Raw genomic sequence first — 16,141 nt, forward strand, 5'->3', positions numbered from 1 at the left:
TGCTCCATTATTTTCATGACTACATTTCATATAATGGTCTATAATAACTTCTATTGACTAGCATTTATTTTGAGAGGGAAAAAACAAAACAAACAAACAAAAAAAAGCATCAGACCCTACATTCTGAGACTGAAGTTTAATATTTAGCTATAAAATTTCCCACTTGGTGATCATGAAACTCAACCCACTATTAGTATTCTTTTGGTCATGTTGAGACCCTGTCACTTCAAGGGCAGATTGGAAAGGTTGAGGTGTTTGAGATTTTTTTGTTTGGTTATTTTGTGGTTTGTTGGTGGGGGTTTTTGTCAGTGGAAAAATGTTGGGCTGTAACAGTCCTGAAAAAACTGTACATAGTATTGTGAACATGGGCCACCATCCATCAGCCTATCTGTGAAATAAAAAGTTGTTCTAAGGATGAGGAAAATAGAATAATCCAGTAAGTGTTCAAGACTTGTACAAGTGTATAAAAAAAGCAAAAAACATCCACAGTAACCTTTCAGTACAGTAACACTCTATAACAAAATAAAGATCTTTAACTATAAAGTTGAATTCAGAATCCTCCTCAAGAAAGCATCAAGTCAACGGCATTTTAAATATTTCAAGAGCGTCATTAAAATGTGATAATGCACAATCTGATATAGTTGCTATTCTCTGAGGCTGAATAAATTAAAGCCAGTTTATCATCAACACTTCTTTAACCTCTCCATCTACAGTAAATATAACATTCACTAGTGTAATTAAATAAACAAAGTTACCAAGAAAAAAACCCAGAAAATTTAATTTGATCTTTTGATGCAAGTCACTAAATAGAATCAAAAGGACATCATCCTATTTAATTCAGGCATAACATTCAGAACTTTCAAAAATCATAATTTCTGTCTCTCACTTATGCTTCTTGGAAAATTTTAGCAGCATGTCAGAACAGTCAACTGAATGCAAACAAAGCAAATTGAGTATCATACACTGCAGCAGGTTCACTTCAAATCTGCCAGGACATCAAGGTCATAAGCTTTTGTCTGTGTATTAAGCTTGCCTCTGAGATCAGCGTATGATCATAACCTATTTTTTTCAGTAGACTTATGTCTCATTCATTCTGTGGGTTAGAAAAAGGAATAAATAATCCTAAAAAAAAAAAAAAATCAAGGTTGTAGCAGCAAACATAAATTTGTCATTTTCTGACTTCCAGACTTTGCAACCTCAATCTTTCTCCCACTCGATTTTTTTTTTTTGAATAAAACAGTGGGAGGATGGTCAAGCATACCCACTTCAGAAAACTGTCTCATGTTAGAGTTTATGTCCTACTTCTGAACTGCTTTGTACTTGATATGTCACTCACATTCTGTAAGGCAACATTAATGGAGAGACAGACACTACCGTTATTAAGGATCATCATTCAACACCAATATATCCAAAATTCAAGTGATAATCAGTCTCAAAGACAGACATAATCAGATAACTAGTGAAGTCTTTCATATTATGTAAGCTTAAGAGATATTTTTGCAACAACTTAAAAAAAAGGATTCCAATGTGCAAACCAGTAATTCCAAAACAGTTCTTTCTTCTTAGTAAAAAAAGATAACATAAAAATCAAGGAATGTGCTAATTAAACTTTTCATATATAAATCTCACTTTTAAAAACACCAGAAGTTATCTTTTATTGTTGAAATTAATCTGTCATGCCTTATTACTAATAAAGCAAATATTTGCTCCAAAACATTTTTTAATTTACTTGCACACTACGTGCAAAATCTAGCTTCTATAAAGCTTTTATGAGGTCACATTCAGAGCATGAAATATATAAAAAAGTGCCATGCTTTAAGAAACACCTGTCAACTTCCCAGTAATCTCCAGAAAAGCCCTAAATTTCACAACTCTTCTGCGGTTTAGCCGAAGATTGGCTCAGTATGGTTTGCAATCACCTGTTACGGAGAATGAGCTGTAAGTGAAATCATCTCTCAGTGTACACAAGGCCATGCAGCACTCCTCTGCAAACCTGCAGATAGAATATCGGGGTGGGCTGGGAGCAGTCTACAGGAATGATTTTTTTATTTTCCTGAGTGCAAATTTACACAGATATTTTCAGAAACAAATAAAACTTCCAGCAGGCTAGTTACATCCTAAATCAGAAGTCTGACCTTTAAAAGACATGCTCCGTAAGCTGCCTGCATGAACATTGGCTATTAAGGCTGTATTTAGTGCTCAAAAATCTTGCAAATGTTATCCTGTCATGTCACTATTAACAGGATAAATTTTAGTAGGAAACAAGTTAGACAATACAGTGTTGGTCCTCTACTGCATAGAAGGGTTCTGACAAAAAAAAAAGTCTGTAAGATGAACTGCATCTTTTTTCTCAGTTAGGAAATTTATACGCACTCTTTCTACAGCTGTGCTTTCACAGAAGTCACAAGAATTTAGCACCTGTCAGTGACTGCTGGCAACCGAGTTAAGGAGCAGGTCAGAAGCTATTTAGAGGACAAAGAACAAAAACATACACCTCATTTACTCAAACAGCCAGGATAAAAATATAATATGTAGGTCTGATTATTCACTAAAGTTCTTCAGTGATCATGAAAAACTGGAAGCTTTCTCAAGAATAGATGAAAAAATACAGAATAATGTTCAGTGCTACAACCTTCGCTGACCTTTGTGGTTAAGTCCAACTTTAAAAACTGAGAAAAATTATAGCTGAAAAACTAAGTTCCCAATTATTTACTAAAAATAGCACTATAATCAAAGAACCTTGTAAAGAAGGACACAAGTAGCATCCTTCAAATTGAACTTCCTTTTTTTCCACTGCAAAAACAAAATGTGGACACTTATGCTGCTAGGACAGATTTTTCTGGTGTGAAACAATGCTGAAAATATAATCTTCCAATGACAATAACTGGAGTAGATATCAAGTTGTTTGTGATTCAAATATGACAAGATAAATACAATTTTTTAAAAACTGGAAAATGACATAATGGAATAGATGCATTAATATAAAACTCCTAATAAACTTAATTCTTTATAAAATTGGTTATAAGACGATCTGTAAAGTAGGGCAAGTTTTCAAATGATGTCTAACATACACCATGAAGCTCTATGGATTAGCGTTTCTCTTGAGTGGTATGAGTATTCTTTTGAGATCTATCTGCTGCTAAGTCAACCTATACCTTACAAATGCATGGGACAAATTCAGGAAAATCATTCAAAATGGCAGAAATTTCAAGTTACAGCTTCTCACAACATAATTTTCTAGCCTGCATATCAAAAGAACCAAGAAAAGGTTATCACTATACTAGTAAATTGGAAAGGAAGCAAGAAAAGAACAGATTAAAAACATAGAAAAAAAATTCATTTCAGGCTTCATCTTCAGAAGAAAGCAGCACAAAAATCCAGTCACTGGAGACCTCACAGCTTTTGTCACTACACTATTGCATTCCATTTTTCTTGTCTGATGTGTTAGAATTAGTTGCTATGCAACCAAGTTATAAGCCTCACCATTTAATAATTCTTCTGCTAATTGCAATAGAGAAAAAGAGCTTCAGTGTCTGGCTTTGTCATAGCAGCACTGAATTCTTCCTGTGCAGAGAATCTAGGACCAATAACAACGAACGCAAAAAAAGCATTTTTATTGAATGTATCTGGGATCAGCCATTATGAAGGTATTAACTTATACATGTAGTCGCTGAATTTTGATTATAACGACAATTACATTATTTACTAAGTGTCCTACTGGCTTTATAGATTGTTTTAACTTCTCCCCTTCCTTCCACCAAAACCTTCTCTGAAACGGGAAACTAACGATAGCCTGTATGCTTCTGCTGATCCTGTGGTTCATTTCATTTACAAATTTTTCAGTATCAGAATTGAAAATCTCAAGATTTACTTTCTATTTTATTGGTGTCTTAACTATACATAGGAACTAACTAAGCAACTGAAGGAGACCAATTGCGGCCTCTGCTGGTACCTAATATACCCATGAAACAATAGAATCAATAGAGTGCAATAAAATCAGAAAATTTCCCACTAAAATTCTATTACTAAAAAATAAAACAAAAACATAAGAATGAAAGGATATTGCAGTAATAACATGAGCAGAGAATATCCAGTGATGGAAGTACCACAGTAAGTCCAATTATGTCACTTAAAAGACTCAAACTAGTTTCCCACTTCGTAAAGTACTCTGTAAGAAAGGATTTTTCAACTTTGTAAAGCTCTGTCAGCAGACCCATGCCAGAGCCTGAAACAATAGCCAGTGAAAATGCATGGTATACTTCCTTTAACATACACTGACACAGATAACATTTGAATATGACATTAGAAAATTCGATCAGAATATATTAAGGGTTCATTCATTTCGATGATTTCATAAATCAATTTCAGAAAAGAATCTTGACTGCATAACTTCTAACTTCCCAAATGTCGTAATGTAAATTTGTACATATTTAAATTTATAAAAAGAAACAAACAACACCCCAGAGCTTTAGGAACAAAGGCATATTCATCAGTTCAGTTACAAAACATTCTGTATAGCAAGGAAAACGAAAGCATACCTGCTTACATGTTTAGACAGCTAGTCAGTTTAAGAATTAAGTCTTTGTTCTACAACTTTATGTGAAGCAAAAAGACTAAAGATGGGGTAAATGAACTGCCTGTACTTCTACTGATCTCCTTCTACAGTAAAGGTTATTTTATCCTGCCCAGCTCAACTCCTAACACCACTGAAAATATGACTGTCCTCCACTTTAATCTTAACTAAAGTTTTTGCTTATGAACACCCGTATTTATGTTTGGAGCAGATTTCCATATCAAAACCACAGACTGAGCATATATAGAAAGAGTTCTGGGTTTGTTTGGAGTTTTTTCCCACCTTGCCAGTAAGGAAAGCAGGCAAAATAAGTAAGATCACCTCAGAACCAACCATGAGTGTTCTCAGAGCTTGCAGAGGTTTAAAGATGTTAATCAAATTAAATCATTATTGTTCATTTAACTACTCAAGCCACATTTAGTATAAGGACAACACTAGCATCTCTGTGAAAAGAGAAGCTAATGGAATACCAGCTACAATGAACCATAATCTGGCATCTGCCAATTGATAAATCATTTTAGAGTAGTCATTTCTAACGTGGACAGCATATCAGAAATGAAGTGCTGTATGCCTCTCTAAATAGACCTTACTGAAATAAAAGTAGAAACGAAGAGTTACAGGACTTTCAAAGTTAATTCCATCAATCTAGATACATCAAGGAAGTACTTACTAATTGTCATGGATTCTGGCACAGTGGCTGAAGGCAACATATTGCTTAAAGTATTCACTTGAGCTGGAGGACTGACTTCCACTCTAGTCATAAAAGTACAATATCATCAATAAATGAAAACAAAATCCTAAATTCGAAACTTAAGAAAAAAGCATTCCAGAAACTAGAATTGTCATATTTACCCATACTCAATCAGCTTACATTTAACTATCCTTTAACATACAACTTTAAAATATAATTTCATAAAAATAAACAAACAAAACCAACAAAAAAAACACATAAAACCTATTTTCAACAATCAGGAGGCTGAATTTGTCTGTTATTTGACACGACTAAGTGACTTCAAGATAATTAGGAAAAGTTCAATACGTGAAACTATGCAAAAAACGGAAGTGTAGGCTTGTTGTATTTGTCTTTCCAAACACTTGCAAAAGTACCCTGAAGAAGTTTGTTTTTCAGTACTGAGTAGCTATGCACTAGGTAACAATAATAAGTTGGCAGCTACAGGTTGAAGATTTCTTTCTTTCAAGAAAAAAATATTTGACACACACCTGTAAGGAAGATCAGATCTTCTTGGAACCAGTTCTACCGCATGAACAACATGTTCGTGCCCCTCTCCATTCTCCAAGTTATCTAAAGTAGAATGCACCAGCATTAGCTTCTTCAGTTAACAGTTCTTAAAAAATAAAAAGTAATACAAATAAAACCAGAAGGAAGGTAGTTACATTTTTAACTAGAAATACTCATTTTTACTAAAGCTTTTAAACATTTTAAATCCTTTCTTCAAGGTTGCCTTCTGTACATTCACCCTGAAGGCTAGCAGGACTGTAAAGTCCCTTAGGAACACAGTCATCAGTTTAGAAAAAAATGAAAATTGCACAATTCCTAAATTATCATTTAGATGTACATTTTACATTGATAACAATGCTGCAGAGCTATGAAAAGACTTCTTACTGAAGTTATTTTTGCCAGCCCCGGGAGCTCAACCATCACACGCCATCTGATACTCATCACAGATCTGTTTGTGACTTGTAGGAAAAGAATTTGCGGTTAGTCCCCAGTATGAAACCTTGCAAAGACACCAGTCCTTTATGCATTCCCAACAGAGGACCATGGCTTTTCTCTGGCTCCTTATGCATGTGTACCAAATATCAGGAATCAGACAGGTAAGATGTTTTTTAAAAAGCATGGATAATATGCATCTGTCCAGATCCACAACTGTCAGGATCAAAACAAACACATCACCCGGCCTCTCATTAAGGCAGTTCAGGTATAAAGAAACAAAAAATCACACTTTATTGATGTTTTCTGCATCTCACTATGTAAGGGTTACAAAGTTACCATAAACTAATCTTAAAATCATGAGCTAAAACAGCACAGAATTTTAAAAGCAGGAATTCTAGATAAACAGTTCATGGGAATTTGCGTTATGTCAGAATGACTAAGGAGAAGAAAGTTCATTTTTTAAGCTGTAGAGTTTACTGAAGCCCAGTTCCTAAAATGCACGCTCCATTTTTGTTCCAAGCAACTAAATTTTCACTCGGGCTTTCTCATCTCTATTACATGGAGATACGATACGCCCTGACACATCCCTGAAGCACTGCCACAGACTAAAACGGAAAACATTGCTATTAACATACAACACCATAGATTATGCTGTAATCTATTTCAAACATATGTCTTGTTATTTATCTGTACTGAGACCTATAAAACAAAATACTAGGTTAAACTATATATTTTACAAGAGGTCATTAAGTATGTTTTAGCAACAATGCTGTCATAATCATAATGAGCTTTCTAGCTACTGGGCTGAACTGCCCTTAGAAAAAGCTAAGCCACATTCCCTCCGGTATCTTTCATCTGGCAAAAGTGTAACTTCCAAAGTCAAGCAAACAACTGCCTAAGGCAGCTTTCAATCTCATCAAATTGTCCTTCTGCATGGGAAGAGGGTGACCATACCCATGTCCATCACTCTCCCTAACTGGCTGACATTTGGGCTGCATGATGGGCCTCTTAGTGAAGATTGCTTGCACACTCTGTCAGTTCAGGACTGTTCAGAAGCGCCCAGTGACAGCATGGAAAGTTGAAACCAGGAAATTGGACAGCAGAATTTGTGTTGCGGTTTTCTATAACTGACGAAGATTTCTTTCACCAGCCCAATGCTGTATCATTCTGGCTTGCACACTGGACCACAGGCTTTACCATAAAGATAAAGAGGGGCAGGAGAAGAACTGAAAATATCTGTCGACCATCTCTAGTAGTCTGAGCATTGTCTTCAAAACAGGTCTGAGATGAAGCAAGATGGAACAAGGGTCTTTAGTATCTCCTTAATAGAAGTAAGCCCCTGTTAACACCTACCATTGTCCTCTCTGGTCATCTGTCTCCAGTACCAAGTCTTGGCTTAGTCTCCTGACTTTTGATTTCAGCTAACCCCCTAGCTCTAGCTCCTGATGCCTTGTGACATCTGACTGGCTATGAACTCCCACAGCTCAGCTGCAAGCTCCCATTCCACTTACTCCCCTATAAACAGGAACGTTTTCTAGTATTCCAGATTTCAATCTCTTAGAGTCAGCAAACACAAATCCATGGACTTTTTCTAACAGTTTCTGTAGAAAATTTAAGAGAACACTATGCCACAAACTAGATAATGTTTTTTAAATCCATTCTTTCATAAATTGAAAAACTGGGAGCACAAGAAAAAAAAGAAAATGTACTTTTTTTTCCCACTGGCATTTCTTAAGAGGTACGTCTTAAAATACAGCAGAGGGCAGTACAGCATTATTTTACAGTTCACATTTTAATCTCCAAACTTACAGAACTACATTACACTTTTTCACAGGCCTTCAATTAACAGTCCATTTAAACTCTTGGCACATATAATGTATATGCAAAAAATATGAAATATTGTACAAATAAAACACTATTTGAATGCCATTGAGAAGTTTTTAAGTGGTTACTGAAATAAGAATACCTACCCAAGGTTTTATAAAAGCAATGTTTTATAAACAGCTAGCAAAATATAAACTCAGGGGAAGGAGGGAGGTCAGGAGTTGTGGAAGTTTTTTGTTTGGTTTTGGTAACAATACAGACACTGGAAAAGTACCAGGTCTTTCCCATACCTTTGACCATTTTCATTACTTGCTTCAAGATCTTCTCCAAATGATCCACACCATCCTTGAAGCGCAGAACCCCAAACTGCATACAGTTCTGCAGCTGAGGCCACAACAGAGCCAACGGAGCACGAATTTACAAATGACACTTTTATTTATGTAAGTCCATATGAAGCATGCTTTTACTGCAGAAGCACGGCACTGCCAATTCACTATCAGCTTGGCACCCACTTTAGTGGGCATCCTGCAGAAAATGACTTGAGGATACTGGAAGATGAAAAATTAGATATGAGCTGGCAATTGGTGCTCACAGCCCAGAAAGTCAATCTTATCCTGGGCTACATAAAACAAAGCACGGCAAGCAGGCTGAGGGAGGTCATTCTCCCCCTCTATTTCACTTTCGTGAGACCCCACCTTAAGTTCTGTATCCAGCTCTAGCGTCCACAGTACAAGAAAGGCACGGACCTGTTAGAGTGGGTCCAGAGAAGGGCCATGAAAGTGATGACAGGGCTGGAGCACCTCTCCTATAAAGACAGGCTGAGAGAGTTGACGTTATTCAGCCTGGAGAAGAGAAGGCTCCAGGTAGACCTTACTGCAGCCTTTCAATATATGAAGAGGGCTTATTAGAAAGATGGAGAGAGACTTTTTACCATGGCCTGCAGTGACAGGACAAGGGGCAATGGTTTTAAACTGAAAGAAGGTAGATTTAGGTTGGATACAGGGAAGAAATTTTTTTTTCAATGAGGGTGGTGAGACACTGAAACAGGTTGTCCAGAGAAACTTATGGATACCCCATCACTCGAAGTATTCAAGGTTAGGTTGGTCAGGGCTTTGAGCAACCTGATCTAGTGAAATATGTCTGGGGGGGGTTGGACTAGATGATCTTTGAAGATCCCTTCTGTATCAAACCATTCTACGATTCTGACAGTCCCATATCCTTTTCCAAAGAAGCATTCCCTAGCCAATCCTTCCTCATCCTGTATATAAATCGATAACAGCTTCTACTGAATGGCATCCTATATTTGATACTTTCTCCAATCTGACAGGGCTCAGTCAAGGGGTGGTGAGCAATTACATCGTACATCATTCATTTGTATACATTTATCACTATATATAGCCGTGAGTGAGCGGCTGTGTGGAGTTTAGTTGCTGGAGCAGCCTCGGTATAGATCCCGGGGCAAGCTGTGGTTTCCCAAAAATACAAAGCAAGACAGAGAGAGTATGTTGCATGACATGGAATACTTATTGGACAGTTGGGCCTCAATCCTAAGTCTAAGTACAAATCATAAGGAGAGTCATGGACCCCTCCGTCCCGGCCATGCTCCCCCTTATCCTGTTGTGCTCCTGCACACTGGCAAGAACACGGCAGCTGAAAAGTCCTTGAGGCCTCAGTGTCAACTCTAAACATCAGCGCGCTGTCAGCGTTCTTCTCAGAGCAAGTCTCAGACTAAAACCAAAACATGGAGCTCTTCCAGCTGCTAAAAAGAAGAGCTAAGTCTGTCCCAGCTGAAACCAGGACATCTGTCAAGATTAATTGGAATTCAAATTCTCAAAGACACTTGAAGGTTCTTCCAGCTTAGTGATATTTAGAAAATAAATAAGGATACTTTCTAGTCAAGCATCCTAAACATTAATAAAATACCATACAAGACCACAGCTTAATCCCAACAGAACTGGTTTATTTTGACATTGACAAATCCTCTTCAACTAAATATCCACTCAAATAGAGAACTCTGATTCAGATCTAGAATAAATTTCAATTCAATCTCCCATCCCAGTTGTGCAATATCTTCTATGTCCTTACAATCCCACTATTGCTTACCATTGTCCCATGTTAGAAATTCTGTTGTAAGTTTTGCTGGAATTCGGTAAATTCAAATACCTACCTGTTTGCGAGTAAGAGCCAATGGCACTGACTGGAAATAGCACATCTGAGTCATCATTCAGGACCTGCAGAGGAGTCCAACTGCATATCTGAGAATTGCATGTGCCTATTTCATGAGGCCTAGATTTAAAACAAACCAACAAACCTGTTACACAGTCAATAATGCTTATATGTCTTTCAGAGATATCACTGGTTTCAATAAGCTTGCCAATTTCTTAATTCAGACATACATAAATTCATTAAAGATCAGACCATTCCAAAGCAGATGAGACAAGCAGTGCTTGTCTCTTTTTCTCCAAAGGGATTTCTGTTTCAAAAATAAAGAGGGCATATTAGTATCTAAAATTATCTTTTTCTCTCAGTTCTGTCTTGTTTAGCTATCTACTCTGCTGATAACAGGTTTACTCTTTTTCAAATATGCTGGTTTACTGGGAAGTCAAAATAGAGTTGATATCATAATAAAAACAAGGAAACTTCAAATAGGCCAGAATTACAGCGTGACTATATCATGCAACAATTTCAACAAGCTCAAATGGTTTAAACAACAGAAAAGGAAAAAAAAATTAAAAGGAGGAAAAGAAAAGGAGGGACGAGGGATCAGATTAAAGGAAAAAAGAAAAAAAAAACACGAAGAAGAAAACAAAAAGACAGAAGAAAAAAAAATAAAATCTATAGTTCGGTTAGTTACATAAAGTTGCCAGCACCCATGAAGGAACTAGGTGGGGGGAAAGCACAGAAAACTTACTACCGACTCCTGCAACATTACTTACTTTTCAGAATCTTCAGTTTCACCTTCTGTGCCTTTATTTCCTGACGTTTTTCCATATAACTCATCCTCATCTGCATCTTCATCATCAATGCTCTTCACATCTAGTTTCTGATATTCATACTCTCCATTCATGAATACGGAATTGCTCTTCCACGAATCGTTACTTTCATTCCCATTCAAATTTCTTCCGAGAGTGCTTTCAGATGAGGGTAATACAAAAACTGAAGATCTGTCTACACTCTCTTCTGAACTTTCTCCTGTAATCAGAGTCTTCGTGGCATCCCCCAAATTTTGCTCATCTTCCTCTTCATCAAATGAGATGATATTTGTCACTCTCTTCTTCTTTTTTCGATCTTTTCTATATTTCAAATCTAGTAGTAACATAAAAGTTTCCAAAGTTTAAAAAACAGAAACAATGTAAGACGCTTGTTTTTTCTTAAAAGAATGCAGGTACTAAATGAGTTTAGTAAAGAAAAAAATACTTAGATCTACAAGGCACTTCATTATCTTTCCATACATATGAGCTTTTAAATTTGTAACTATCATTTTTACTTTATGTGCCTTACATAATTCAGATTTTAGAAGATATTTTAGAGTGCATTCATAACAGTATTCAATTGAAACTGGAAAAAAAAATTCAACTAACTTATAAAATGAAATTTAAAATAAAATGTTAGCCTTCCCATCAGTTTCTCCCATGGAATATAGCTAGTGTATATTGCAGAGTATGTCTACACAACACAGAAAACATGAAACACTTCTTGGGAGAAAAAATTAAAAAGAACAGACACATAACACAAACAAAATCCACAACCTGCAATCAAATAAAGTTAGTTTTATCTGTATTCTGGAAATACAGCAGTCATTTTTCAGAAAAAGAAATTAAAATTGCTCCCTCCCTCAGGGAATTAGCTCTTGGTCAAGAAATATGCCGAAATACTCTGATTACATCACATCTATGCTATGACAGCACTTATTTTTAAATTATTACCTATTCTCACTGATTCCAATGTGTACATGAGGCTAAATGATTTGAAGCACTCTAAGAAATATCAGAAATTTACTCATTGAGACAACTTACACTGGGACTAAACTGTTTTGTTTCATTCAACTCCAGCTGTTACATATCCACAAAAAATATTAACATACTTTTAAGAGTAAGAGGATATTAAAATCTATCCTGGATGCATATAGAATTCCAGCAAAGAACATAGACTCTAATGAAAACATCTAACTTGCTCTAAAATTCAACACATAATGGCATCTGAACAAACTCAATTTTTTTGAAGTGCCATTTTATTTTAAGTTGTACATTACATGTACTGTATACACATGTACTGTACACACAACATACATTACGTGGTAGAGTCACATGCAGCAGCATGTGGTCAACTATTCTGTCATTTGATCTTACAAGCCTAATCTGTACTAACAAAGCTATCCCAAGTCAAGTATCATCTACTACTTTCATCTCATTTAAAGTGCTGAAGAACAAAAGCTTTACCACTACTTTGTTTTGAAAACCATGTTTTGAGACAGTCTCCTTTAAACACCCGTAAAAAACATATTTTATCTCAACTTCTATTCCTACCACAGAGCAGATAGGTTTTTCTTCCTTTTTCTCATACAAAAACAATTTAAAGCCTAAATTCAAACTTTGTTTCTTAATTGAAAAACACAAATCCCAGAGTCTTCCTGCAGTTTTGTACTTTTATAAAGCAAAATATTCCTTCAGCTCAACTTCTGGAAATAAAGATGATAAAATATTCCTTTGGTATTTTTGGAACTGAAAATATATAACGAAGATCACATACTGTTTGATTAATTTCAAATTATAAGAGAGTAAGACTTTGGGTCTTTGTTAGTAACTAACATCCTACGAACTGGTTGCAACACTAACACATTTAAATGTAAAAAGAGCGTATGAGTAAATTCTCCATTGTGGTAATTACCTACTTCATACCATGGAATTCAGATCATGAACATGGGTGCTGCTTGAAAAAGATTACAAGCTAAGATTTTTATCTGATATCTAACAACAGACACATGGCACTGTATTTCTGACTGATAAAGTGTCAAAAGAAAACATATTAAAAATGAAAAATCTCTACATCAGAAACTGCAAGGCATAATATTATGCAGGAGAAACTGAAATTCAGGTCGCAAGCAAAGCACTTTACCAGTAAGACAGTTCAGCCTCCCTCTCACAGTGATGCAACGAAGCTAAAATATAGGTTTATCATCCAGTATTCACATCAGTATTTCTAAAAAATTTCATACTTTTTCACACTCGGCTAGTTTCTATGTGTAGTGCACTTATTTGAAGGTTTTTGTTCCGTAACAGTGCATTACATTTAATTGAAAAAGTTATTTAAACATGCTTGAATATTTTACAAGTTTCGGAATGAACACCAACATTGCAAAAATGCTTACCAGCATTTACGTTCCTTGAGAGAACAGGAAGTGGGTCAGTGTCTTGATCAGGTTTTATTAGAATAGAGACAGCAGATGATGCAGTTATCTCTCTAAGAAGGCTGCTAACACCCTGAGTGGATTCCTTCAATAATGAGGTTACGTTTTGCGTCGATTCCTTTAACAAATCAGACACGGTAGGTGTGCATTTGCTCTGCCCATTTAAATCCTTATTATCAATGTTGATCGCAAAAAGAATGGAGTTCAGACCTTCAGATAAAAGAAAGGGGAAAAAAAGACCAAAACCTCACTATATACTTCATACAAAAGTTACAAAGATAGAGCCTAAGGATTGACAAAGCTATGACACATAAAACATTTTTCCACAAAAATTTCCCACAGTTCTCCATGCATGAACTCTTATTCTTTCATGTACTATTCATTCTTTTTCAGATGATAGTCAAGCTGATGCAATCAGTTCTGAATTTATCTTGATGGCTGTTCAGCTGCACACTAAATAAGAAGAAAGTACTGTGAACTCGTTTATTTATAACGTTTTATTTAAACTCGTTTTACTGAAACTGTAATCTATCTATCATTGCTCTTTTCTAGTCAGGAATAATACATCTTGTTTTCTCTCAACTGTGCTAGTTTTTAAAAAAAAAAGTTAGCCTTGACTGGTGAAGAGTTAGAAAATTTATGTGAAAAGACTTTCGAACCGTAGGAAGGCCAGATTCAGTGTTTTAACAGCTCATCAATTCGTGGCATAAATTGACATAATCCTTGACTATTCACCTTGAATGTGCATCTAATACACATATGCTACATAAGCAAAGAGTGTGTTAGAAAAACTCCTCACAACCAGAAACAGATATAACATCCCAAAATGAAAGTTTTCCAACAACAGTAGCATTTAAGAGAAGGCCTTACCAGCTGCCATCGTAGGGATCATACTAGAACGTTCTTCATCCATCATAAAAGACCAGTCTTCATAGAAGACACTATTAATTTGAAAGGAAAAAAAAAGAAACAAAATGCAGTCCTATATTAACATACATTCTGTGGCTAAAAGACATGAAAACTCTGAAAAATAAAGTAAGTATGAGTACACCAATGGATCAAATCACATTTCACAGTAACACCCTGAAATATATAGAACTGTCTGAATAGTTAGCAAAGACATGTTAAATAGTATTTTATCTTCAGGTCTAGCTCTGCATTTTTTTAATGGGAAAAAAGCCACTGAGGGCAAGGAGGTTCACACTACATTAGCAGTCACAATATTTCTCTACTCCTATTGCCCTACTGGGTATGTAAGTTTTTAAATAACTATAGTTGACCATAATTACCAAGCCATTTCATAAAATATTAGAATGCATGAATACAAACAAAATGAGGCACTTCATCCTGAGCAACCCGATCTAGTGAAAGATGTCCCTGCCCACGGCAGGGGCATTGTACTAGATGACCTCTAAAGGTATCTTCTAACCCAAACCATTCTATTATTCAGTGACCTGTTTCAATATCCAAAACCACATCAATTACCCTAAATAGTTAGAGTCAACTAGAAATCTGGATGTAACAAAAAATTAACATGAATTTAATTGTGAACACATGAATTTAGTTGTTCTAGTAGCAGGATGCTGCATTTTAACTGCCAGCATTCAGTTAACTAATCATAAAAACAGAAAAAAAAGAATACCCTCAACCTATATTAAATAATTTTGACAGATTCATTTAAAAGTTTCCAAAACAGGTAAGAATTGGGATGGAAACTGATTCTGTAAATCCCATTTGAATTTGGGTAACATTTAAATCTTACATACTCTGGAATAAGCCTTTTTAGAAATAATATTTCATAGACAATACTGCACAAGTATTCCTACAAGCATGAGAGTAATTAGTTACATAGCAATCCAAGTCAGTAATTTCCTCACAATGGTTTTCAGATTTTTTTTCCTTTGTTGTTTCATTTGTCTTTATTTGATTTCATATCAAAATCTGTCTTGCAAGAAAGCTACAAAAGACTGGAACAGATTGAAAATGAAAAAGAGGTACTAACAAACTAATTTCTGGCAATAATCCTATCCAGCACATTCACTAATTGACGCAACTGGAAAGAATGTCTTTCTGCTGAATCCACTGGACTTGATCAAGCTCAACAGTTATTACTAAAAAAGGAAAATACTCCAAATTTTCAAAGAGAAAACAAGCTGAAGATGTGTAAGGAAAAAGGTAGGAGTCATTTAAGTACATTTTGCATATCCAAAGTACCTGATTTCACAAGGCATAGTAAGTAATTCTCAGTAACTCTGTAACAAGAAGGTTCATAAGCTGGTACAAAACCACTTCCAAGCGATCTGCAGTAGCAGCTACCTATTGCTTGACTGCTGGAGCTTTTCAGTTACAGGATGAGCATCTCCAAAAGGCAACAGGCAATTACCACTGATGAACCCACAGGATCAAGGCTGCAATTGTGAACTATTTTAACGCAATAAGAGGGACAACTCATAACATGATATCAAGGTCTTAGTAAGGAAAACTGTGAAAAGAATAGGGAAGGGAGTTAGGAAAAAGGATGGAAATTAAGATAAGAAGCATATATTCTCAGGTGCTAGAACGAAGCCAGTTTCAGCTCACATGTTGATATAGGCACAAGCCACTATCTTAACGGTTGTCAAAATTTCAAAAATTAACAAAATGAAAGTATGAGGTTAAGTGG

The 16,141-nt window shown here is 35.7% G+C and overlaps 1 protein-coding gene across 1 annotated transcript in view; it reads right to left on the reverse strand.

Annotated features, from left to right (window-relative positions):
• SNX29 (sorting nexin 29) overlaps positions 1–16,141 on the reverse strand; it is a 120,892-nt gene that overhangs the window by 89,320 nt on the left and 15,431 nt on the right. Inside the window, exons 6-11 of the mRNA XM_086622257.1 lie at positions 14,350–14,420; positions 13,441–13,689; positions 11,009–11,378; positions 10,240–10,358; positions 5,795–5,876; positions 5,244–5,326 (exon numbers count right to left, since the gene is read on the reverse strand). Coding sequence (XP_086478383.1) covers positions 5,244–5,326; positions 5,795–5,876; positions 10,240–10,358; positions 11,009–11,378; positions 13,441–13,689; positions 14,350–14,420 — 974 coding nt within the window. The remainder of the gene's footprint in view (positions 1–5,243; positions 5,327–5,794; positions 5,877–10,239; positions 10,359–11,008; positions 11,379–13,440; positions 13,690–14,349; positions 14,421–16,141) is intronic.

The sequence above is a fragment of the Tauraco erythrolophus genome, chromosome 17, assembly GCF_009769465.1.
Source record: "Tauraco erythrolophus isolate bTauEry1 chromosome 17, bTauEry1.pri, whole genome shotgun sequence".
Taxonomy (NCBI): Eukaryota; Metazoa; Chordata; class Aves; order Musophagiformes; family Musophagidae; genus Tauraco; species Tauraco erythrolophus.